Below are 24757 nucleotides of genomic sequence, written 5' to 3' on the forward strand. Positions count from 1 at the left end.
TTCTTATTTCTTCTCCGGTACTTTTTTGTCCGGAAGTGTTCTCAGAAACTGTTCACCAAACTAAGTTAAAACCTTTTTAGGGTTAGTAGGCATGTTGTGTAGATGTGCCGAACGAAGGTCATTTTGCGCGCATTCGCATGCACGTGCGGGCGCGTGCAATGAGTAAAATGACTGATATATTTAATATGGCTGTAACTTTTACATTTTTTGATAAAATTTTTTGAAACTCATTATATAAAGAAATATAAGTTCTGTAGATAAGATGACATGGTCAAATTTGCATGAACTCACGCGCATGCACGTGCGCTTTGCTCTGATTGGCTGAAACAGAAATCTCAATATCTATTTTGTTTTTTGATGAAATGCTTTGAAATTTATAACATAGACATGCATTACGATGTACTACAATATGATATATAAAATTTTTCATGAAATCACGCGCATGCACGTGCGCTACAATCTGATTGGCTGAAACTTTAAATGAGTATAACTCCCTTGGTTTTCAACCAAACAGCATGGGATTTACAACATAGATAGACATAAAGAACTCCTACAGGATGGTATGGTCACCATTCACATGCATGCACGTGCGTGCACGTGCGCTTTGCTCTGACTGGCTGAAACAAAAATATCAATATCTTTTCTGTTTTTTTACAAAATGCATCGAAATTTAAAACATAAGCATACTTTAAGATGTCCTACAATATGATATATAATAATTGTCATGAAAATACGCGCATGCACGTGCTCTGCAATCTGATTGGCTTAAACTTTAAATGGCTATAACTCCCTTGTTTTTCAACCAAACAGGATGGGATTAAGAACATAGACAGACATAATGGACTCCTACAAGAAGGTATGGTCATCATGCACGTGCGTGCACGTGCAAATGAGTAAAATAGTGTCGACAAGATGATATCGTCATTACGCTCATGCAATCACATTGCTTAAATTTGAAATACTTGGTATACTTTTGGGAAAACGTTGTTTACGTCTTAAATGCATAGATTTTGCCTTCTTTAATAAATTTACAGGGAATATGGCACGAGAAGGGAGTTGGGGAGCGTTTGGGGAACATCTGTAACGGTTCCCGTTACAATTAGCACTAGTTAAATCTAGTAGGTGCATCCCTAGATCTGATCCGTGCATGTTAGGTTCATGTATGTCTTAGAGTTACTTGGATTTGACCTACTTTAAAACATTTACTGGTCATTCATCAAGAAAATGTAAATCAGATCCAGTATCTGACTCAACTGGTTAACAAAGGACTTAGAGTCACTTAAGAAAGAAACTGTTCCAAATCTTTAACCTAGTCGCTTGTCTGAAAAATGTAGCCAAAGTAAGTCAAGTTCAGCAGTGTTTATCTTTAAATGTATCATCCATTCAATTTTAGTCAATTTATATAGGGCTTTAGTTACTTTGGAAATGAGACCTGTTCAAAAAACACATTAACCTGGTCAATCATCCAGAAAAGGAAGCTCAAATCCAGCACTCAAAGCAAGCCTGATAGTGTAAATTCTTAGATCTATCATCCAAGTTTTGTCAATGTTGCGTTTACTGTAACTAGGAAATGTGACCGGCTCAAAGAATTTAAAGATGCTCCAAAAACATTAACCTTGTCATTCGTTAGCTGAAATTGCAGCATCTGAAACCTTGACTGGTACAATACAACGCACTGGAAACATCTTCCATCTGCATTTCTGATTAATGCTGGTCATAGAAGTACCGTACTTGAAATCTACTCCAAAAACTATTACCTTGGACGCCGATGCTGAGGGTGTCCCATAAGTCCCCCCAGCCATTTTGTTGAGGTGTAGCTCTAGCATTTAGGAAAAAATAACCCGCCACTATTCATTAAAATGACCCTGAACTGGAAAACAAAATACATAATCAGAAAGAGAAGCACTACTCAGTACTCACATGATAATGAGAACAGTCCCCGCACCCAGCCCGTTGACGGGAAGGGATGGGACAACATTGATACATGCCCCCTCAAAATCTGCATCAATGATGTACTGCAATGTAAAGATATAGTTCAAATTAAAATAATACAGATACAGTTAGTTCACTTTTACTAAAACTTTTTCCAATTCTGTGAAATATTCTGATTTATTCCAATAATTAAAAGAATTATACCCGATTTCATGGTAAATTTGATCACTTATACAAACCCTATAGATATTTTAAAATGATACCTATTTCTTCAGTACAAACGTAAAGGTGTCCTGACAGGGACATTTGCAAACATATACAGCGCGATATATAGTAACAACGACGCTAGTGCGATGTTCACGGCGTGACGGCGTTTCTTTCTATGGGCATCGTCACTTGTATATGGAACAGCGCTGATAATAACGCACTGGCTCGGTGTACAAAATACGCTGTTCTTGTTAACGTGCTAAAACATCTCCCTCATTCACGCTTACGCATCTGTACACAACACGTGACCATGCAAATGCAACTTTACAAACGTGCTGCTGCGTAACAAAGAGCGAATTATAGCACGTTCTATATACATATGTAGTTTGATCTCGAGACAGTGTGTTTTTTTTTATTTTAGCGCGACAGTGTGTATTGCAAAGATGTGTTTGCACGCCAGTGTGTTGTGTGTTCGCGCGCTGGTGTGATGGCGCTTGTTTTCTAAACACGTGTTAGAACGGCGAAGGCGCGTAGTGAACACATTTGCAAATGCTAAAATCTGATGTCCCCGGACACCGTACTAAGCTGTTACAAAATGAACTGTTGATATTTAATTAATATACATATAAATAAAAGGAAATATGAATACTTACTGTACATTCACCCTTTTGATTTTTTTCAAACTTTGGTTTAATGTTTGCCGACCTCGGGATCGGAGTTAATCCTTGGGATCCTGCTGTCCATTTTGATTGTAAATTGCAATGGAACTTTACTACTGTCGTCAAGTTAACACACGTGGTGCTATAGTTTAGGAAGACTGGTGCAAAAGTTGCCACGATGACGCCCCCTTTCATTAAAGAAGAACACGATGATTATAAATTGAATGAAAGAAAAAGTGAGCAAGCTCACATACCCCACGCTCCCCCAAGACTTGAAGTGCTGAAATTCCTGGAAAAAATAAAGGAATCGGAATTTCCCGGAAATATGCACATCTACACATTGTGTCCTAAATATCTGCAACGTTTGACCAAATTCTGTGCAGTGGTTTATGAGGATTTGCACTGACAACTGTTCATCTCTATGTTCAAGATATGGCCAACAATCTAAGTTGAAAAGTGCATGCCGAAATTCCCGGAAAATAAAGGAATCGGATTTTCCTGGTAATACGAGGGCCGTTCAAAAATTACGCGGACTTGCTGCACAGAAAAATTATTTGACGACATAATCGGGCAAAATGTTGCACATAATAAAAAAGAATCTTTACTTATATGGTCTACAAAATTTCATATCAAAATGTTGTAAATCGGTATCAATTTTGAGTGATTTTTCAGGACATATCATTTAGTCACGGAGCAGCAAATTGCCAAAATCTTCGACGTCACATACATTATAAAAAAATATGTGATTGAGCTTTCCTTTTCTCAACATTTTCCCAAGAGTACCTGTACAGTTTGAGTCATCTTATCTACTCAACATCAAAACACAATTTCTTGTCAAGCTTTAAATCTACTAAACAAGTAAAGAATATTCTTTTTTTTGTTTTAAAACCAAAAACTGCAGGTATTTATGAGATAGTGTGATATTGATGACTCTCAATCACGTTCTTTACATTCCAGATAAAGTTTTCGTCGATAATACTCTTCCCGTCCTCCAGTGTAGACATTTTACAGAGGTCTAATGGTCTAAAATTCCTATTTACTATTTGTGGACGAATGTCACGAATACCCTAGTTTACTACATGTTTTAATATGCATATTTTGGATCTATGTTGGCGATATCTCGAGCATTACACATAATTTAACTAAAGTGTGGTGCGCCGTCAATTCACGAGACGTCATTTTCACAGTCGTTTTCACGGGGATCGCATCAGAGGAAAATCACTATATTTCTTTTAGTACTTCAAATATCACGCCAGAAATCCAGATACATAATAATAGAACAATTTAAAGATACGTTTGAGAAAGTTGTCGAAAAATATTGCGAATTATAGAAAATAAATGAGTTAAATTTTGGATTCCGCATGCTTTTGCTTCAATTTTTTTGTCGTGCTCCGTACCTCTAAATCAGCGATATCAATATACCGATAATTTTAGTATAATTTTTTTAAAATACAGAAATTTTGCCCAAAATTTATAGGAATCTTTGAGATACATATTTCTGTGAAATTTCAAAACTCTATGACGTCTGTAAGAGTAAATAATAGCACAGTCCGCGTAATTTTTGAACGGCCCTCGTATGTACATCTATTTACTGTGTACTAAATATCTGCAATGGTTGACCAAATTTTGTGCAGCGGTTTATGAGGAGTTGCGCTGACAAACTGTTCATCTCTATATCCAAGACATGGCCAACAATCTAAGATTAAAAGTGTGGAAAATTCCGGAAAAATAAAGGAATCGGAATTTCCTGGTAATATACATATCTGAACATTGTGTTCTAAATATCTGCAAAGTTTGACGAAATTCTGTGCAGCGATTTATGAGGAGTTGCGCTGACAAATGAACCATCTCTATATCCAAGATATGGCCAACAATCTAAGATTAAAAGTGTGGAAATTTCCGGAAAAATAAAGGAATCGGAATTTCCTGGTAATATACATATCTAAACATTGTGTTCTAAATATCTGCAAAGTTTGACGAAATTCTGTGCAGCGATTTATGAGGAGTTGCGCTGACAAATTGTTCATCTCCATATTCAAGATATGGTCAACAATCTAAGTTGAAAAGTGCGAAAATTCCCGGAAAAATTAAAGGAATCGGAATTCCCTGGTAATTATGCACATCTACGCATTGTGTCCTCAATATCTGCAAAGTTTGACGAAATTCTGTGCAGCGGTTTATGGGGAGTTGCGCTGAGAAAAAAAACAGGACTGGCGGACACTCTGACTGACTGGCTGACGGACGGGACAAAAACATTATACCTCACGCAACTTGTTGCGTGGGATATAATAAATGCATGTCTGTAAGAGTTTTTTAAACCTTGTTTTCGGGTAAGCTTAATTTTGCATTTCCTAGACCTTTTTGAAAATGGTAAACCTTTCTGGATTCAAACAGGCAGACAGACACACTGATTGCCGCCGAACTATAGTTCTCTAGATAGTGTGTACACCCCACAAAACTTGAGCCATCTTCAACCAACTAATACCCTAGATGCTTCTTGTAATAGACTAAGCATTTACCACAGGGACGAGTAACATGCAATATTTGATTTTACGTGATCACTATATATACAAAATATATAGAGTTATTTCGTAAAGTCAAATATAGTATATCACTGGCCCTTGAGGCATGCATGTACATATAAGATTCATTGCATCAGACGATAGTTCAGGACGGCAACCGAGCAGAGAAGTGCTCTGTCAACAAAACAGAAGTATGATATCACAGTACCCACAAAACATCAACAAAACAGAAGTACGAAATCAGAGTATGCACAAAGCATCAACAAAACAGAAGTACAAAATCAGAGTACGCACAAAGCATCAACAAAACAGAAGTACAAAATCAGAGTACGCACAAAGCATCAACAAAACAGAAGTACAAAATCAGAGTACGCACAGAGCATGAACAAAACAGAAGTACAAAATCAGAGTACGCACAGAGCATGAACAAAACAGAAGTACAAAATCAGAGTACGCACAAAGCATCAACAAAACAGAAGTACAAAATCAGAGTACGCACAAAGCATCAACAAAACAGAAGTACGAAATCAGAGTATGCACAAAGCATCAATAAAACAGAAGTACGAAATCAGAGTACGCACAAAGCATCAATAAAACAGAAGTACAAAATCAGAATACGCACAGAGCATCAACAAAACAGAAGTACGAAATCAGAGTACGCACAGAGCATCAACAAAACAGAAGTACGAAATCAGAGTATGCACAAAGCATCAATAAAACAGAAGTACGAAATCAGAGTATGCACAGAGCATCAACAAAACAGAAGTACGAAATCAGAGTACGCACAGAGCATCAACAAAACAGAAGTACGAAATCAGAGTACGCACAGAGCATCAACAAAACAGAAGTACGAAATCAAAGTACGCACAGAGCATCAACAAAACAGAAGTACGAAATCAGAGTACGCACAAAACATCAACAAAACAGAAGTACGAAATCAGAGTATGCACAGAGCATCAACAAAACAGAAGTACGAAATCAGGGTACGCACAAAGCATCATTAAAACAAAAGTACGAAATTAGAGTACGCACAGAGCATCAACAAAACAGAAGTACGAAATCAGAGTATGCACAAAACATTACTAGAGCTGAAGTACGCACAAGCCATCCACAGGAAGAAGTACGAAATCAGAGTAAGCACAAACCTCAATAGAACAGAAACAAAATGTCAGAGTACGCACAAACCTCAACAGAACAGAAACAAAATGTCAGAGTACGCACAAACCTCAATAGAACAGAAACAAAATGTCATAGTACGCACAAACCTCAATAGAACAGAAACAAAATGTCAAAGTACGCACAAACCTCAATAGAACAGAAACAAAATGTCAGAGTACGCACAAACCTCAAATGAACAGAAGAATACATGTTTTACTTTTGATAAAAAGTGAACGGATCGTAATGCTGTCTTTGTACTCAGATTCACTTGACCGTAAATGCTAGCCAGACGCAGTACTAGCATCTGACGTCTGGTGTACTATTCAGCAATCCTGGTTACAATACCTTTAGTTTAATTCTAGAGTATACATGTAATGCTGCATTGCATCAAATATAATAGTATTCACTGGAATTCTAGAACAATTACTTGAACCGGTGGCGAGGGAATATTAAACAGTATGTACAGTAATTTATATACGTACCAGATAGCGAGAACGGATTCGGTGTATATCCACCAATTGAGAAGGTTTGGCTTTCATTACCCCCAGTGTAGTTGGACGCCTTCACACATGCACTGGACGATTCGTTGCACTCAGGAATTTTCTCTATCTTCTTACAGAAGGCCAGAGTGACGTTACACGTGGCTCGGCCGTTAGATGGTTTAGCCGGGCAGCTCTGATTGGAGGCTTGGAAGGTCCAAGATCTATATTGAAGAAGAAAAAATAATATTGAAAACATACTTATCATGCTTATACGGGTATAACATAAAGCTTTTTAAGTATGCCAGGTTAAAAAAAATCAACGGTTACTTAAAGCAATATGAGCTGCATTTTTATACCCCCGCAAACGAAGTTTAGGGGGGTATATTGGAATCACCATGTCCGTCTGTCTGTCCGTCTGTCCGTCTGTCTGTAGACAAGATTTTGTCCGGACCGTTTCTCAGAAACTGTTAGATGGATTTGTCTGAAAATTTATACACTTATTATTCACCATATGAAGGTGTGCACCTGGGATTTTCATCATGATTGGATGATTTTTCTGCATTTTACAGGCGTTTTTTCTTTTTTATTTTGTGATTTTGTTTGGCTCATAACTAGAAAACTATTAGACTTACAATCATCAAACTTGGACAATTTATGCATCTTGGGTAGACGGTGTGTCACCACCTATTTCAAGGTCACTGTGACCTTAAATTTAAGTGATTTTTTAAAAAAAATAAGTCTTTAAAATTTTAAATTTCATAATCCTAAAAAATGTAAAAATATAGTTGTATCCTTATTAAAAAATGCTAAATTAAGTAAAAACTTATTTTTTACCATATACTTTACAGCAAATTCTATAACAAATGTTAATGATTTGAGAGGAATTCAGTTTGTCCCATGGGCATAATTATCAAGCATTGGTCAAGGAGAATTTTTGATAGCAGAAATGTGCATGTCAAATTAGAGAGAAATTAATGAGTTCATTGTCGGGAGTTAACTGGCAAGAGCATCTCTAGATCTTATCTTAATTTATCTCTTGGGAGTTGGGCAAAAAGAAATGGCCTTATAGTTGCTTGTGTTAATTAAGAGTTCTTGATGGCTGTAGTTAAGATAAAGATCTTTCAATTGGTGTAATGTAATTAAAACAAATTGATGTTTTAGTGTATGATTAAAACTGAATTAGTATTGTATAATATAATTAAAATTAATTATACATGTGTTCATTGAAAAAAAATTACATTTCAATTTTTATATATTTGCAACAAATTGCAGTCATGTCTCACTTAGAATTTTATAGTCTAAAGAATAATTAATTTTTGATTTTTTTTTATTAGACTGTAGCATTTCCATTATTTCATAAAATATGCAATAAACAATTTAAAGCTGCAGATGGATATTTGTTAAGCTCTAACACAGCCAGTTTAGAATTATATGATGTATTATTTGTTTTAATTAATTCCTACACTGTAAGTCTCTTAGAGATGTAAGTACAATATTTTAAACATGATAAGAAATGGAAATTAGATCATTGAAATCTGTGTCAATCTGTTAATCAAGGTTACTTAATTTTCTTGCACCCTAACCAATTTATGGTTATCGAAAAATATTTGATGGGCATATCATGCTGTGGCAAGGCACTTTATTAGACAATAGTGAATACCTCTTACTAGATCCATAAAATATTTCTAAATTGGCACCTACTCTGAAAAACCCAGCGGGGGTATTTGTCCCTATTGGACAGTTCTAGTTGAGATTTTTAATTTGCTCTTAAAATGTGTTATTATAATAAATCTGTATGTAATTTAAACCTTTATGATGAATTAGACTAAAAAAAATCTTCTGAGGAAAGACTTCTGTACAATCGAATATATAGTATTATGTGAGAAATCAATATTGTACAGGACGACAATAATGTAATTTTGCTTCAATCAAAGCTTATAAATAGTTCTTCAATCACAAATACGAACAAAAGAAAATTTTTAAATGTAATTTTTGTCTCTCACTGAAATAATTTATTACAATTTTGCAACTAAAATTTCGGACATCAAAGTTGCAGCTCATACTGCTTTAACCCTTTATTGTACAAATCATTTTTCAAACTACTGTACATTTATTCCCAACAATTGTGTTTATGTGTGTATGTTGACTAATGTTCTTATTGCATCGGGGATATTTTAAGGGCCCTATATATATATATATATATATATATATATATATATATATATATATATATATATATATATATATATTTCACATAGATATATACCCTAATGAAAAAAGTGCCTGAACTTGAGAAATTATGATAAAGTTGTGAAAGACCCGCTTTGTATTTTATTTTATTTTACATGTGCCCTCAGAAAAATTTACAAGAAAAACAAACATTCTTGAACAAATAGATATACATGCAAATAAACTGTTGAACTAATTTACTTTGGTCTTGATTTTACAATAATTAAATGTATTACACATAAAATGTTTAGTTCTGTTCTGTTCTATTGTAGTAAATTAAATTCTTTATGTACAGGCAAATCATGCACGTCTCTATAAATCTCAAATAAGACCATTTTTTTAATATGTACTCAGACACCTGAATTTTTCAAGCTGGGTGGGCAAATGTTTTGTTTTTGTTTTTTTAATTTAAAAAAAAAATCTTGCATATAGACTTGAATTTTTTGTAATTATAAACAGAGTACTATTTAAAAAAAGGTTTGAAATCTAAATGTGTCTTAGAGAAAAGAATTCATATGTATTTCCGTGCAAAAAATAAAATAAAATAAGTAATTAAAAATAATCTGTGTTTCCGAGCAAAAAATAAATAAAATAGATAATTTAAAAAAAATAAATATCTCTGCATAAAGGGCAATAACTCTAATATGTTATGAAGGTCAGATTACAGGTCACGTGGTTTATCAAAACAAAAATATTCCCAACGACATCATGAGCCTCACATCATGGCGGAACACAATCCATGTTACTGAAAAAGAACAGGCTTGCTATAAGGTACGTTTTACTCAAAATTATCGAATTCTATGAAGAAAATGCAACTGCACTTTAAATTGCTGATGTTCAGCATTATTAAATAAATATTAAGCTCTATAAACTGAAAGGGCAAATATGTCGAACCAGTATGGTCAGTTTTATAAATAGGCCTAAAATTAAACGATGTTTACGGATTAAGTATCCTCAAATAAAAAGTTATTCAAAAATTAACACCTGTTAAAATCAAAAATGAAGTTAACATACATATGCTTTGAGCAAGTTTAATCGTTTCTAGAGCATATTTCCGGATCTTGGTAAAAACTGATGTTTAGAAAGTACAGTACGTCATAGTTCATACCCGGTAAGGAGAGCCGAGACATCATAACCAAGCGGCCCATTGCACAGTAAGTCGGCCCCCTCAGTGACGTGTACCACAATGAAGTACTGTAGTATAGTCCAGAATACACATTTCCTGATAAGCGTTGTAGTTGTTGGCATATTGACTTAAAGGCATGTGACCAACACTCGTGACAACGTTGTTTAAATGGAAACATTTTTGGCGGGAATTATTTAAGTTATGTATTTTATATTAATAAACTTATGAATGTGATATTTATTGGCACAAACACAGACATACAGTCAAGGGACATAATTATTCGCCACTTCAAAATGGCCGCCGAAATTTTTACATCGCGCACCTTGATATTTAGGAGCTGTTTAAAAAATAATAAATGCCCATCTTACCTCAATACTTTGTTAAATTGCCTTTCATCTTTAATACTTCATTTAGGCCAAAGTTTTTTTTCTCTTGGTTTACGATTCCGCCGACCCTATTTTTCCCTATTTACGAAAATAAAAATAATGTGTCAGACTCGAAATTTTCTCGACCAAACCAAAATTTACAACACTTCTTAATCATTAACCCAAACCCTCACTAAAATTCAATGAACTCCACAAATACAGATTATCAAACCACATTGCCAATGACCAGCTAATGCATCGGTTGAATACCCCGTCGGAACTCCTTTAGATTTTACACTTCCGGGTATGAAAAAGTCCATCGTTACAAGTTATACACAACAAGATCCAAAATAGCTGGACAGCTGTAGATGTCATGCCAAAGATGTTGGAGAAGATTTTAGATCTTTATTATTGTCAAATAATTAATTCATGCTGTGAATACAGACATATTTTTACTGATAAATTGTGAAGTTATTAGCTTTCTAAGAGGTTACACATCAGAAGACAGATTCGATAAACATAAGTAGCTGTTCAATCGGCATGCAGGTTTGCATCAAAACTTTTATTAGAAAAAGAATTTTGTATTGAAAACAAGTTTGAAGAGAAATTAACAAAATTATGACTATGCCAAAAGCCTGGAAATCTAATGAGAAGAGAAATTTTACTACTACAGTAATGTCGGTCAAAAGCTCTACAGAGCTTATGTTGCTGTTATAATAATCCGACTCAAAATAAAATTTTCTGAATTCTGAATTCTGAACAGTGTATATAAGAAATGAAAAAAAATGTTTTGATAGACAACATTAATCTGACAATAAGAAACTTTTACAGTTTAATAGTAGTTGTAGTGAATTTTATTTAATGTCAATGCTGTTTTATTATTTTTTCTAGATATTTATATACTTTGTAATTGGGGGAAATATCTTTTAAGATTCTTTTTCTCTTTTTTAATCATTTTAAATACAATGTTTTTACAGAAAAATTATTGAAATGTATGTAAGTTTTAAACAATGAAATAGTTTTATAACGATTAAAGTGTGCCACGAATAGGCGCCAAGAAGTCTCCCTAAATTTCAAAACTTCTCCTTAAAATTTCTTTGAGGGAGAAGTGAAGTTTCCTTCATGGGTCTAGGTTGGTCCCTGGACACACGCATCTTAAGGTAAAGGTTTGTTGTGAAAGCAATCCATCACTTTCAGAGTTTCCAAATTTTTTTTAGTAAGTGGAAAGGCTGACCAGAGAATAGCCAATTTCTTAATTTTACCCATATCTGTCCCAGTGCAATGTGTCTATTATGGAAACTCAGACTTGTAACCCGGAAGAATTAAAACCATCAACAGTAACAGAGCCTGATACTCACATTTCTGTCCTTGAGTCATTTCACGTGTAATTCATTTTTCTTGACTTAAAACTGAATGGTAAGAAAAATAATTTTAAAAGTTGAAAAATCTTATGTGTTTATTATTTTTATTTGAATACATTTCAGTGCTACTCGAGAAAAAAATATGTCAAGGTTCCAAATTACTTTTATTTTTATTTTTCGACCGCCCAATGCATATTTTTGTGTCAAAAAATCGTAAACCAAAAAAAATAAAAACTTTGGCCTTAGTCTGCCGGGAATTGTCTTATACAGGTCCTCAATGTCGGAGGATGGTATATTTTCCCAAGCAGTCTGAATTTCCGCCATCAGCTGATCTTTTGTGTTAATAAATTTGGCACGGGTTTCCAGTGTTCTTTTTAATTTTAACCAAATGTTCTCGATGATATTTAAATCAGGGGACTGGGCAGGCCATGATGTTATAATTATATTGTTATTGGCGATGTATTCTTTTACTAAATTTGCTCTATGAATGGGAGCATTGTCGTCCATAAATACATACTCGTTATCTGGAAAATGTCTGGCTAAAATGGGCCAAAGGTTGTTGTCTAATATTTCAATATATTTTCTTGCATTTATGTTACCTTCTACACTAGTTAAAGTTCCCATTCCTTTTATACAAACACAACCCCAGATCATGATACTCAGCTGTCGTCGAGATGGCGGACACACAAGCTGCGCACTGTACTTTTCCTCGTCTTTTCTCCAGATATAAACTTTCTTATTTTTTCCAATTACTCTCTGGCTTTCATCACTGAACACCCATTTATTCCATTCACGATCAACAGTCCAATTTCTTCTCTCCTTGCACCACTTACAGCGAGCTTTTTTGTTGGCCTCACAAATAGCGACTTTTTTCTTGGCAACCCTCCGTTTGTATCCCAGCTCTTGAATTTTTCTTTTTATAGTTCTAGTACAAAATCTATGATCGTTTTCCTCATTTATAATACCTGTAATGTCCTCGTAAGTTCTTCGTCTGTTTTCTTTAACTACACGTGAAAGTTTGTTTTTATCTCTGTCTGTAAACACTGTCTTCCTCCCTCTTCCTTGTCGATTTTCTACCTGTCCCGTTTCATCAAACTTTTTAAAAATACAACGTATTGTAGACCTGGGGATTCCTAATATTCTCGCCAATTCTGATGTATTTCTGTTGTTTTTATACGCTTCTACACCATATTTCTGACGGACACATCTAATTCTTTCCCCTTGTTACCCATGTTGTTTTTACATAAATTTATCGCCAAACAATATAGCAGATGACAAAAATATTGTGTATACGTCATCAATTTTAGTATCACAACACAAAGGTAAAAATAGAATGGGAAAATCTTTTCTCTAAAAATAGCTCTCAGCCCTACTTTACCAAACATGCGAGAAAACATGATGCGATTTGCGCGGAAGTGGCGAATAAATATGTCCCTTGACTGTATGAACAGAGATAATATAAATTATTAGTATACCTCTATTGATAATACTCGAATTGGATTGGGAGGTAAGAAAACTTTAAAACACAACAATGACTCCAAATGGTACTGTTTACAGCAATAATGACCTAGGAATCATTGCGCGTGGGATATAATGACCTGGTCATTATTATTAATGACCGCTAAATAATGACCTCTTAATCAAAAATTCCTTTTGAGTGAAGTTAATGTGTAAAATAATGATTATTCGAGAAAAACAACATGTTTTTATACGCCCGTCTTAAGACGGGACGTATTATGTTATAGGCTTCGTGTCCGTCCGTCTGTCTGTCTGTCTGTCTGTCTGTCTGTCCGTCTGTTAGCTTTTCTCGTGTCCGGCTCATAACTTGAATACTATAAGGCCTAGAGTTATCAAACTTTGTCAGCTGATACATCTTGGGTAGAAGGTGTGTCGCGCACAAAAAGTAGGTCGCTCTGACCTATAATTAAAAAGTTATAGCCAAATATGGAAAAATCCTGTCCGGTTCATAACTAGAAAACTATTAGACTTAGAATCATCAAACTTGGCCAGTTTATGCATCTTAGGTAGAAGGTGTGTCGCGACCTATTTCAAGGTCACTGTGACCTTTAATTTAAGTGGAATTTTTAAAAAGAAATGTCTTTTTTTCTATTCATTTACACATTCAAAAAAATGTAAAACTATTGCACTAACCTTATTAGAAAAATGTTAAATTAAGAAAATACTTATTTTTTTAGCATATATACTTGACAGCAATCTATAACAAATGTAATGTATGTTAGAGAAATTCCACCACTCCCATGAGTCTAATTATCAAGCACTGGTCAAGAAGAATTTTGATAACAGAAAATTGCATGTCAAATTAGAGAGAGAAATTAATGAGTTTAGTGTGAGGAGTAGCTGTAAGAGCATCAGTGCTATCTATATCCCTTGAGTATTGGGCCAAATGGGTAAGCCTTTTGGATTAAAAATAGCTCTTCTTGGATAGCCAAAGTTTTAAAATGAATTTGATGAGAAGTAATTAAAACTAATTTGATATTGCATATTAAACTATTACATAATATTGTGAACTTAAAAATTAATTTTATGGGGGTAGGGGTTGAATCTGCATGTCCATGTGAATTGCATATTAACAATTAACTGTCTGACATTAAATCTAAAAAAAAAATCATTGATGTTTTATACGTTTTAAAAATGTTTTATGGTAGATAGTGCAGATCCAATAATCTTTTGGGAGTAATGAGTAGACAAGCATCCAGTTAAAGATTAATTAATGTGTTCAATGTAGGAAGGCTAGCTGCATGTCTCTTTCATTACTTCAGAGCATGCTCTTAATTGTCTCCTTCGGGAATTAGACAGAAGAACTGTTGGTCAGTTTATATTTGATGGCCAGCCTTTTATTTCCAAAATTAATTAGGTATAGATTAAGTTGTGAAGATTAATTTGATATTGTTTAACATGATAGGCATTTGGCAAGGTATAGAAATCTATGAATGATGCAATATTTGTTATAATTAATGCCTACACCACATGAGATGGATAAACAAATTTTTTAAGGTGTGTAAAAATCATTGAAATCTTAAAATCAAGGTTGACATGATTTTCCTGCACTTTTAACTGTTTAAGATACATTATAATTGTAATTTTTTGACGGGCGTATCATGCTGTGGCGTGGCACTTTATTAAAATTGTGCATGGTCTGTTTTGTATTACCATACAGAATATGCTAAACTTTATCGTTAACTTAAACGGTTTACTCATAATGTAGAAGCGGCTCTTTAAGATTTTGACTGTGTAGAGGGAAAGTAATTAATCGCTAGTTATAACAATGTATGTCGCTATCAACCAAATATTGTTTTGATCAGTAAATCATGATGCAAAAACTTACACAACTTGAAGACGTCAATGTAAACAACTTCACTATACGGAGTGTAGAGAATCCCGATCCCGATCAAAGAAAGATATAACGGTTAGAGATTCATACTTTTCAATATATAGCGATATAATGAAACAATTGATTACCCCTTGTGAGTTCAACATGGTGAAATAAGGACCCTTGACCTGGCCCACTCGATGACCTGCCCTGACCTCTACTGCTACGCGGCCTCGGTCAGGTTAGGTCACCTCATGGGTCAGGTCTCGGGTCCTAATTTCACCATGTTGACCTCAAAAGGGGTAATTAATTGTTAAATATATTAAGTAATGATTATAATTATTCATGTCATTTTTAAATTGTACCACTTTAATCAGAATTCCATACTGGTTATAATTTTTTTCTTTGATGACTATGTCAAAGAAAACTTAATGCACATATAAGAATTCTTAAAATAATTAAAAAAAAAAAAATGGGATTGACTCATTGACAATCTACATGAATACCAGGTAAACAAGGGCTGGATTGATACACATGTTTTCATTCTCTCTCCAAACTTCTTAAAATCTCCCATTTCAGTCAGCAAAACATACATTGCCTTAGTCTGAGAGAGAGAAAGAGAGATTCTTAAAATATTGTAACAAATGCTAGTATTGCTTTCTCGATTCTTAAGAAATAGGCATGGCAAAATAATGATTATAACTATTGACATTCAATAAGAAACACTTAAATGTTCTATTTAAGTGAAAAATTTTATCACTTCAATTTAAATCTGATGATCATTGTATTATAGTTAAAAATTATACATGTACTATTGTACAAGTATATAGTTTCAATTATCCCCCCTTTCATCTCCCTGTTTCCATTGGTAGTATGGATAAATGAAGAATGAGAGATCATATTTTATGGATTTTCTGCTACTTATAAAATATTTTTTAGAATTTTAATTACGTAATACACTACAAACTAGTGCTAATTGTAACGGGGACCGTTACGGATGTTCCCCAAACGCTCCCCAACTCCCTTGAGTGCCATATTCCCTGAAAGCTTCGTTAAATAAGACAAACTCTATGCTTTTGAGACTTTAACAACGTTTACCCAGAAGTGTACCAAGTTATGAGCATATCATCTTGTCTACACAATCTATATATTTTTATATACTAATAAATATTAAGTATTAAATCCAAAAGTATAAAGAACTAGTGCTAATTGTAACGGGGACCGTTACAGATGTTCCCCAAACGCTCCCCAACTTCCTTTTGGTGCCACATTCCCTCTAAGCTTCATTAAATAAGACAAACTCTATGCATTTGAGGCTTTAACAACATTTACCCAGAAAGTACCAAGTTCATTCAAATTTTAGAATTCCACGCGTGCGCATGTGAATGCATGTGCGTAAAGACCATATCATCTTGTCTATACAATCTATATATTTCAATATACTAAATATTAAAGTATTTAATCCAAAAGTATGAAAAAAAAAATACGCTCATTAAACTGTATTTTTGATTTTACTCATTTCACGTAGAAGCACGTGCATACATGAGCATGATGGCATACCTTCTTGTAGAGGTCCACTACATCTATCTATGTTCTAATTCCCACCCCGTTTGATTGAAAACCAAGGGAGTTGTAGCTGTTTAAAGTTTCAGCCAATCAGATTGCAGTGCACGTACACGCACGTGTATGCATGTGCATGATGACTATACCATCTTGTAGAAGTCCATTATATCTATCTATGTTCCAAATCCCATCCTGTTTGGTTGAAAACCAAGGGAGTTATAGCTATTTAAAGCATAAGCCAATCAGATTGCAGCGCATGTGCATGCACGCGTTTTCATGATAATTGCTATACATCTTATTGTAGGATATCCTAATACATGCCTATGTTTAAAATTTCAAAGGATTTCGTCAAAAAACAAGAAAGATATTGAGACTTTAGTTTCAACCAATCAGAGCGAAGTGCACGTGCATGCGCGTGAGATCTTACTTTTTTGACCATGTCATTTTGTTTATGCTTCTAATATATACTTATAATATGAGTTTCAAAGCATTTCATCAATAATTTAAATAGTTACGTCTGTATCAATTATATTGGACATTTCTCGTGTTGCACGTGCGAGCTCTTGCAAGCACATGTGCATGCACATGCTTTCATGATAAATCTTATAATACAGGCTGTAGATCTCCCTAATATATGACTATGTTCAAAATTTCAAATGATTTTATCAAAAAACAAAAAAGATATTGAGACTTTAGTTTCAGCCAATCAGAGCGAAGCGCACGTGCATGCGCGTGCGATCTTGCTATTTTGACCATGTCATCTTGTGCTTACTACTAATTTATCCTTACATTATAAGTTTCAAAACATTTCGTCACAAAATAGAAAAGTTACGGTTATATCCATTTTATATTGGTCTTTTTAAGTTTTGCACGTGCGCGCTCTTGCAAGCACGTGCGCGCAAAATGACCTTGATTCCGCAAATCTACATAACATGCCTACTTACCCTAAAAAGGTTTCACCTAAGTCGGATGTGTAGTTTACAAGATCACTCGCGGACAAAATTTTCCCAGGAAGAAAAATAATAATAATAAGAATAATAATAATAAGAAACAGAGTAAAAACAATATGTTCCCCAACTTCGTTTGGGGAACATAATTACAATACCATGGAATGTGTATGACTATCAGTTGTATTACAGCTGTACTCTGTATTAGATAGGAAAATGTTATATATTTAGTTGATTATGTCATTCAGCAGTTTCATCAGCTGCAGGCACTTCATATTTCACAACTTGAACTTTGTACCTGATAAAGTACAGTGCACTAAGTATTCTGAATGTGTAACAAGAGGATACTTCAAAGGATGGAAAATGATTGGCTATGTCATGTACACGGTATATGAGTAAATTTATTTATAGAAAAACTGTTATGTATAAATTATAATGAAAAATGGGGGTAAAAAATTGGTATCATATAGACCTATTATTTTAGGAGGATTGTGGACTACACAAATCATTTTGCCTTGAGAAAAATTATTCATTGTGAACTTAGAAAGTATTTACATGTATTCAGTGAAGCGTACATATTCAGTTACAAGGTAAGAACACCTTGTGTTCTATGTATGTTACCGGCAGTGTAGACAGACATTGATACATTGGTATTAGTATTTGTTTGTTTTAAATATTACCGAACCTCCCCTAACTGGCCTAAGTGTTAAATAAGATTAGTGTATTCTAACAATTTGGAATATAGACTAGAGGATATGTGAATACCTTCTTTAAATTTAGGTATTTTCATAATTGTAGTCTAGATTTGTGTTCAGTGTTTATTAGAATTCATTGCACTGTAAATGTTAATTATCAATTATCAAATACATGTATTACTTTATCTGATTCTACACGTCAGGTATTTTTCATGTACATGTATGTCTAATGAATGTTTTTTTAATCAGATTTATTTTTTAAAAATTATTTTTAAATCATTACTATTTTTTAATTTTATTTAGCATAGTTTCCTTTTTCAGTTTTTAGCAAGTTCACATGATAAATAAGTCATGACAAATAGAAATTAATTCTTGAAAAAAAAAATCAAAGCAGTGATAAGATGGTGTTCGTCTTTAGTTCTGTCAACAAGTCCCTGTATAACCAACTTCCTGATATAATACTTTTTTCTGAACTCTGGAACTCTTAAGTCAAGGATCAGGTAATTAATTGGGAAATTTAACTTAGAATGGCATTGAACATACAATATATACAGTGTATTTATGATATAGCTCTCCTGATACGAGTATTTAACAAAGAATATTGTCGAGAAATCCATTTGGTATAGTTATTAGTAAAGATGCAGACATTGAAACAGACCTGACTGACATATATATACTGTCTATTATTGTATTAAACCTATTTTGTGAAACTCACAATTAAAGCATGTTAGAAAAAGCTGGTCCTTGTTTTATTCATTAATAATACACCAGACCTTTTAGTGTATCCCTGACCATGAAGTAAATTTTTTAAGCATCTGTTGGCCTTGTGATTCAGATAAATATGCCATAACTTAATACAGGACTGTAGATATATTAAAATAGATATAGCCTTGTGGTAGCATATTTATTGGTGCATTATACATTTCCACAACTGTTTTTCAAAGTCGGGAATGATAATATTTGTTTTATTTAATTTCAGCATATAAGAAGACAGTATGTTTAAAGTGGCAGCTAAGTTTGTCCACCTCACCAATGGTGGGGTGAGGGTGGCCAGGGGTGCCTTAGGAACCTACACAAGATATGCCTACTACTCCCTAACAGACAGGAAAGGGAGACAACCCAGTGAGGGGTCCCTGAAGACCATCAAACCTTACGAACCTAAATACAATTTAGAATATGACATCCCAGAGGACTACCTCTTGTCTCAGGTTCCAGTTTTAGCCAAATTTTAAACTAATATGTGAAATACTGTATACAGGGAAATTTTCGCCCCCGTTTTATTTTCGCCCCTTTGGCCCTATCCTCATTTGGGCGAATTTAAAACTGGGCGAATTCAAAGAATACCTTATGATTTCTTAAAGGAAACTATAATTGGGCGAATTTAAAATGGGACAAAATTGTTTGCAAGTGTGAAAGGGCGAAAATAACACGGGGCGAAAATAACCCTGTATACAGTATATAAAACTGTACATCATTATTTGGAGGGGGGGCAAATATTTAAATGATTTGATTTTGAATTTAAAATTTATGGAAGAAAAAAAAATCATGAATCATGGTGTTTTCCAAGAAAGTTCAAACTGCAAACATTTCTCCATGTAATGAAATGATGACATAATATTTTTTTTTTCCCATTGAATAGTGGACTTCAAACCCCTGGCCCTATTTCTACTATCGGATATTGATGGCATGCTATTTTGTATTCATGGTGCTCTACACAGCAATTGTTGGAACTCTGAAGGCCAAAATGTTGATCATGCTTACCTACTGGTCTTTCTACCTTCTGACAGCTTGCCAAATCCTCAGAGCAGCTAATGTGTGGCATTACATTCAGCTCAGGAACATCAACCAAGGTAAAACCACAAACGGATTACCAGAATTATATGTGTGAATTAGAAACTGATTACTATATAATTGTGTGTTATCGTGTTGGATGAAATAATTACCACAAAAATTTTTGTCTGTAGAAATACTGATATTCAATCAAATGTAAACTTAGAAACTAAGATATTAGTGATGTTACATGTAGTAGTATATTTTACAAATATGTACAGTAGAATTAAATAATTAAAACTGACAGGTTCTCACTATCTGCATATGATTTACTGTTTTCATTCCTTTAATAGATATTCATCTGAAGTTGAAAAGTAGTGGGCGGATCAAAGTTCAGTGGGTGTTGTACAACCTCAGTACAGGAAGTGCCCCTATAGTCACCTTCCTATTTTGGACTATAGCTTATGACGGTAAACTATCCAGAAATTCATGTCAAATATTTTAAAGTATGATTTGTTAGAAAAGCATAAATATTCATAAAACACCTGTTGATTTCCTGTATATAATAGAATATTGACATGAAGTTTTATGATTTGTTCACAGGTTCTGGTGTAAACTTTATTAACTGTTCCACACATGGGGCCAATGCTGTAGCTGTGTTTCTAGATCTTTGGATAACTCGGATGCCAATGCGGATGATGCACATGATCCACAGTGTAATCTTTGGGTTGATCTACAGTGCCTTCTCTGTTATTTACTGGTACCTAGGGGGAACTAATCAGTATGGAGAACCTTTTATTTACAAAGTGCTCAACTATGGGGAATCCCCTCTAAAAGCCTTGTATTACATTGTAGCTATTAGCTTCATTGTTGCACCTATGATGCACAGTATGTTCTTCCTACTGTATAGGTTAAGGGTTTTTCTCCATCGGTTTTTGAAAGTGATGGATAAGAGACATAAAGTGGAGACAGATTAAGAAATGTTTTAATGTTACTTTATAATATCTAACTGTGCTTTCAGGGTTTCTTGTGCCAATTTTACATACAAGTGACTATCTTCATAAAGGGAGTGTATGTTTACTATTACCTGTATTTATATTATCATTCATGTTTCTGTGTTGGAAACATTGGGGGTCTAGTCTAGATTTTTACACTTTTATTGACTTGTTCAGGGTAATATGGAACAGATTCTTTATTAAATTATTACTGTACTAGCATTCCAAACATTTTGTTTGTCAGTATTTGCCATTTTATGAATAATAAGAACAATTTTAGTCCATGTAACAGATGTTTTCATTTTGCTATGCATAATATTTACTAATTTATATGCAGTAAGTTTAGTATATTTTTTGGAAATCTCTAGTAAAGAACGTAGTGTGTAACATTCAAATATTTTTTATTTTGAAGGGAACGCTTTACCACATTTATGTCAGAGTATCAAAGATACACATTTATGATAGAATATTCAAGTTTTGTTTGTAAAATCTTTCAAGAGATGCTTTAATCAAGTGATTTTAGTGAAATTTTGCAGATATTTTTGAATTATTTACTTTGTCTGTTTACAGTTAATATATGTACATGTATTTAGTGTAAAATGAAACATTCCAACCCATGGGCATTATTTAGATATCTTTTTCAATTGGTGTTGAGTAAAATTATCATTCGTGAGTTTACTCTGAAGTGCACTTTAGAAATACATGTATAATGGTTTACATGGTGAATAAATCTATACAAACGCAAACAGTTCATAACACTACATATTCACTGGATTTGAGGCCGTATTCACTGAAGGGTCATTGCGTGTGCAACGGCATTGTGACATCACAATCAAAAACATCAAACAACGTTGTAAACAGTGGTTGCAACGGCCGCAGCGAGCTACGTATCTGAGCAGGAAAACAATTATTCAAACCTATTTCAGGATTATTTTTTAACATTTGGACGTCTTACACATAGCGAAACTCGGAATGGAAAACACAGAGGTTACAAACAGTTATCTGGAGATTTTTTTATTTTCAACAATGGAAGATCGCAAATGAAAATGGTGTCGCCATACAGCCTTCAATGTCTTATTTATTCAAATCCGCACTATATAATAAAACAATTATGGACTCTTTTGGTGTTGAATATGGTTTGTTATTCACCAGAAAAATATCCATATTGACCTCGGCTTCGCCTCAGTCAATATGAATATTTTTCTGGTGAATAACAAACCATATTCAACACCAAAAGAGTCCATAATTGTATAGTATGTGTACTTATAGTATTCATTTCAATAATTTATGATAAGAGATCAGTCACTTTAAAGAAACAGGAAAATAATGCACTGACAGCTTTTATAGATGTGTGTAACAATGTCATGGAATGTTGATAAAATGAAAGGAATTTGTATAATTTTTTATAAATATGTATCATTTATTTTTGAAACAAGTAACTGTAAAAGAGAACCCAAAAAAATGGCTTTCGAGTTCCATAAGTTATGACTAAAAAGTCAGATTTGTTTTAGATCAAATCTATAGACATTTTAAATCCTCTTTGCTTCTGTTTTTTGTCATCTTACTTGGTATTAAGTTATTTCTCCAACAATGATATTAAAGTATTTTTGTAAATGTGTGTGTTTTCTCGGGAGGAACAATCTCAGTATTGCTTAAGTATCATACTTGAAAACATCAATTGTATTTTGATTTTTGTGGGTCGGGTGGGGGTATGGCAGTGTCTCCTTCTTACTGGCCATGAGGTGAACTTGTTTCAAGCAATTCTTTTATCAGATTTCCATATCTGAATTAACAACTTCTTCTACAGAGGCATAATTTCAGTTGCAGTATAATGTTGATAATTTTGCTTATTTTTGACATAATGATATAACAATATCTTTATTATCCTCCTGCTGAGGTAATACTGTCAAGTGCTTGTGTTTTTTCTTGCCAATGTTTATATACATGTAAAATGTATTTTGAAGAGATATTCTACTGAGTGGTGATCAAATAAAAGTTGTTTTATCAATTCTGCACATAAAAACCTTGTTGAAATGAAAGTTATTATTTAAAAAAAAATAATACATTTGTACCATTTAACTGGAAATGTGCAAAACTTTAATTTGAATTTTTGTCTGCTTTAACTGCTGTTTTGTTTGTAACAATTTGAAATTGTTAGAAAGGAAAACTGAACTTAAGGACATGAGAAATTTTGGATAAAATAAACCTTCAAAACAAGTATTTTCTTGTGTGTTATGTCAAAGGAGATGGAAAGAAGGAAAATGTCCCCAACCATGCGTAGAAAACCTTACGCTGAAAATTGCATAATAGTTTTGCCTTATGAGTTCTAGGTGTCATGTTAAAAAAAAACACTACAGCACTGCATCTAATTTAATAGACCTGGAAGCAAAGGTAATTAATCCCTGGATCTGTAAACCATATGCCCCTCTACTTGAAACAAAATTTCAGCATGAATTTGCTGAATACAATTTGTAATATTTTTATTTCAAGAAGGGAAGGGAATATTTAAATATTTGCTAAAAAGAAGCAACAAGAAGCAGTACTTTGCATAATTGAAGAAAAATGTGAATATACATGTATGGATGCATTGATAATTTCCAATGAATTTTAAAATGAAAAAATGCTAATTCAATGATTTAGTAACAAGTACCACAGTGGCATGTTTCTAGTTGTCCTCTTTAGAGAAGTAGACAGACTTTCCCCTTCATCCATTCATGAAGGTAAAAGTCTGTCCAATTCTCTAAAGAGAATAGTTTCTAGTAGTGTGTTTTTAGGTCACCTGAGTAACTCAGGTGACCTATTGCTATCCGTTTTCGTCCGTCGTCGTCCGTCGTGTGTCGTGTGTTAACATTTCAACATTTTCAGCTTCTTCTCTGAAACCACTGAACCAATTTCAACCAAATTTGGTATACAGCATCCATAGGTGAAGGGGAACAAAAATTGTGAATTTCATGGTCCCCACCCCCCTGGGGCCTGAGGGGTGGGGCCAAAACCACTAAAATTAGTGCAATCTTTAAAAATCTTCTTCTTTACTCCTGGACATCAAGCAGGCAAACTGTTGACATGAATGTAATGAACATTGAGTCCTCTACCAAAATTGTGAAATTCATGGCCCCAGGGTCAGGGGTTCTAGTGCTAGGGCGGGGCTATATAGATTATATAGTGAAAATGCATTATTTCTTTGAAAATCTTCTTCTCTGCTCCTGGGTATTAAATAAACTAACTAAGACATAGTTATGATGAGCAAAAGTGCCTCTTAAGGACAGATTTGTGAATTTTATGGCCCCAAAACAGGGGTTATGGTTTCTTGTGTGTTATGAATTATATAGTGAAAATGCATTTATTCTTTGAAAATCTTCTTCTCTGCTCCTGGGTATTAAATAAACTACCTGAAAATTGTACATAGTTATGATGA

The 24757-nt window shown here is 33.8% G+C and overlaps 2 protein-coding genes across 5 annotated transcripts in view; one reads left to right on the forward strand and one right to left on the reverse strand.

The window, feature by feature from the left end:
* Positions 1–10467, reverse strand: part of LOC134252524 (uncharacterized) — an 18608-nt gene extending 8141 nt beyond the window's left edge. Inside the window, exons 1-4 of one of the 2 annotated variants that reach the window (XM_062735023.1) lie at positions 10298–10466; positions 6961–7181; positions 2793–2986; positions 1921–2015 (exon numbers count right to left, since the gene is read on the reverse strand). In XM_062735023.1, the coding sequence (XP_062591007.1) occupies positions 1921–2015; positions 2793–2986; positions 6961–7181; positions 10298–10437 (650 nt within the window). In that variant the 5' untranslated portion in view covers positions 10438–10466. Of the gene's footprint in view, positions 1–1920; positions 2016–2792; positions 2987–6960; positions 7182–10297 lie in introns of both variants that reach the window. The other variant, XM_062735024.1, reaches the window with a different exon arrangement.
* Positions 9907–23560, forward strand: LOC134252523 (protein rolling stone-like). 3 transcript variants are annotated; one of them, XR_009988978.1, is made up of 6 exons: positions 18319–18472; positions 19557–19785; positions 20217–20427; positions 20701–20817; positions 20951–22063; positions 22582–23560. XR_009988978.1 is itself a non-coding variant. In XM_062735022.1 (5 exons), the coding sequence occupies exons 2-5, from the start codon at positions 19573–19575 to the stop codon at positions 21322–21324; spliced, it is 915 nt and encodes a 304-aa protein (XP_062591006.1). In that variant the 5' UTR covers positions 9907–9960; positions 19557–19572; the 3' UTR covers positions 21325–23560. The 3 variants fall into 3 exon arrangements, 2 of the variants coding, with proteins under 2 accessions (XP_062591006.1, XP_062591004.1); XM_062735022.1 differs by lacking the exon at positions 18319–18472 and adding an exon at positions 9907–9960 and having other exon boundaries at positions 20951–23560; XM_062735020.1 differs by having other exon boundaries at positions 20951–23560.
* The last annotated feature ends 1197 nt before the right edge of the window (positions 23561–24757 follow it).

The sequence above is a fragment of the Saccostrea cucullata genome, unplaced genomic scaffold, assembly GCF_032062105.1.
Source record: "Saccostrea cucullata isolate Sc308-1 unplaced genomic scaffold, CSIRO_AGI_Scuc_v1 ctg167, whole genome shotgun sequence".
Lineage (NCBI taxonomy): Eukaryota > Metazoa > Mollusca > Bivalvia > Ostreida > Ostreidae > Saccostrea > Saccostrea cuccullata.

Coding starts and splice junctions, on each gene's coding strand:
- LOC134252523 (XM_062735022.1), top strand. CDS start 19,573: ATGTTTAAAGTGGCAGCTAAGTTTGTCCACCTCACCAATGGTGGGGTG. Junction 19,786..20,216: donor AGGACTACCTCTTGTCTCAG/GTTCCAGTTTTA, acceptor CCCATTGAATAG/TGGACTTCAAACCCCTGGCC. Junction 20,818..20,950: donor TTGGACTATAGCTTATGACG/GTAAACTATCCA, acceptor ATTTGTTCACAG/GTTCTGGTGTAAACTTTATT.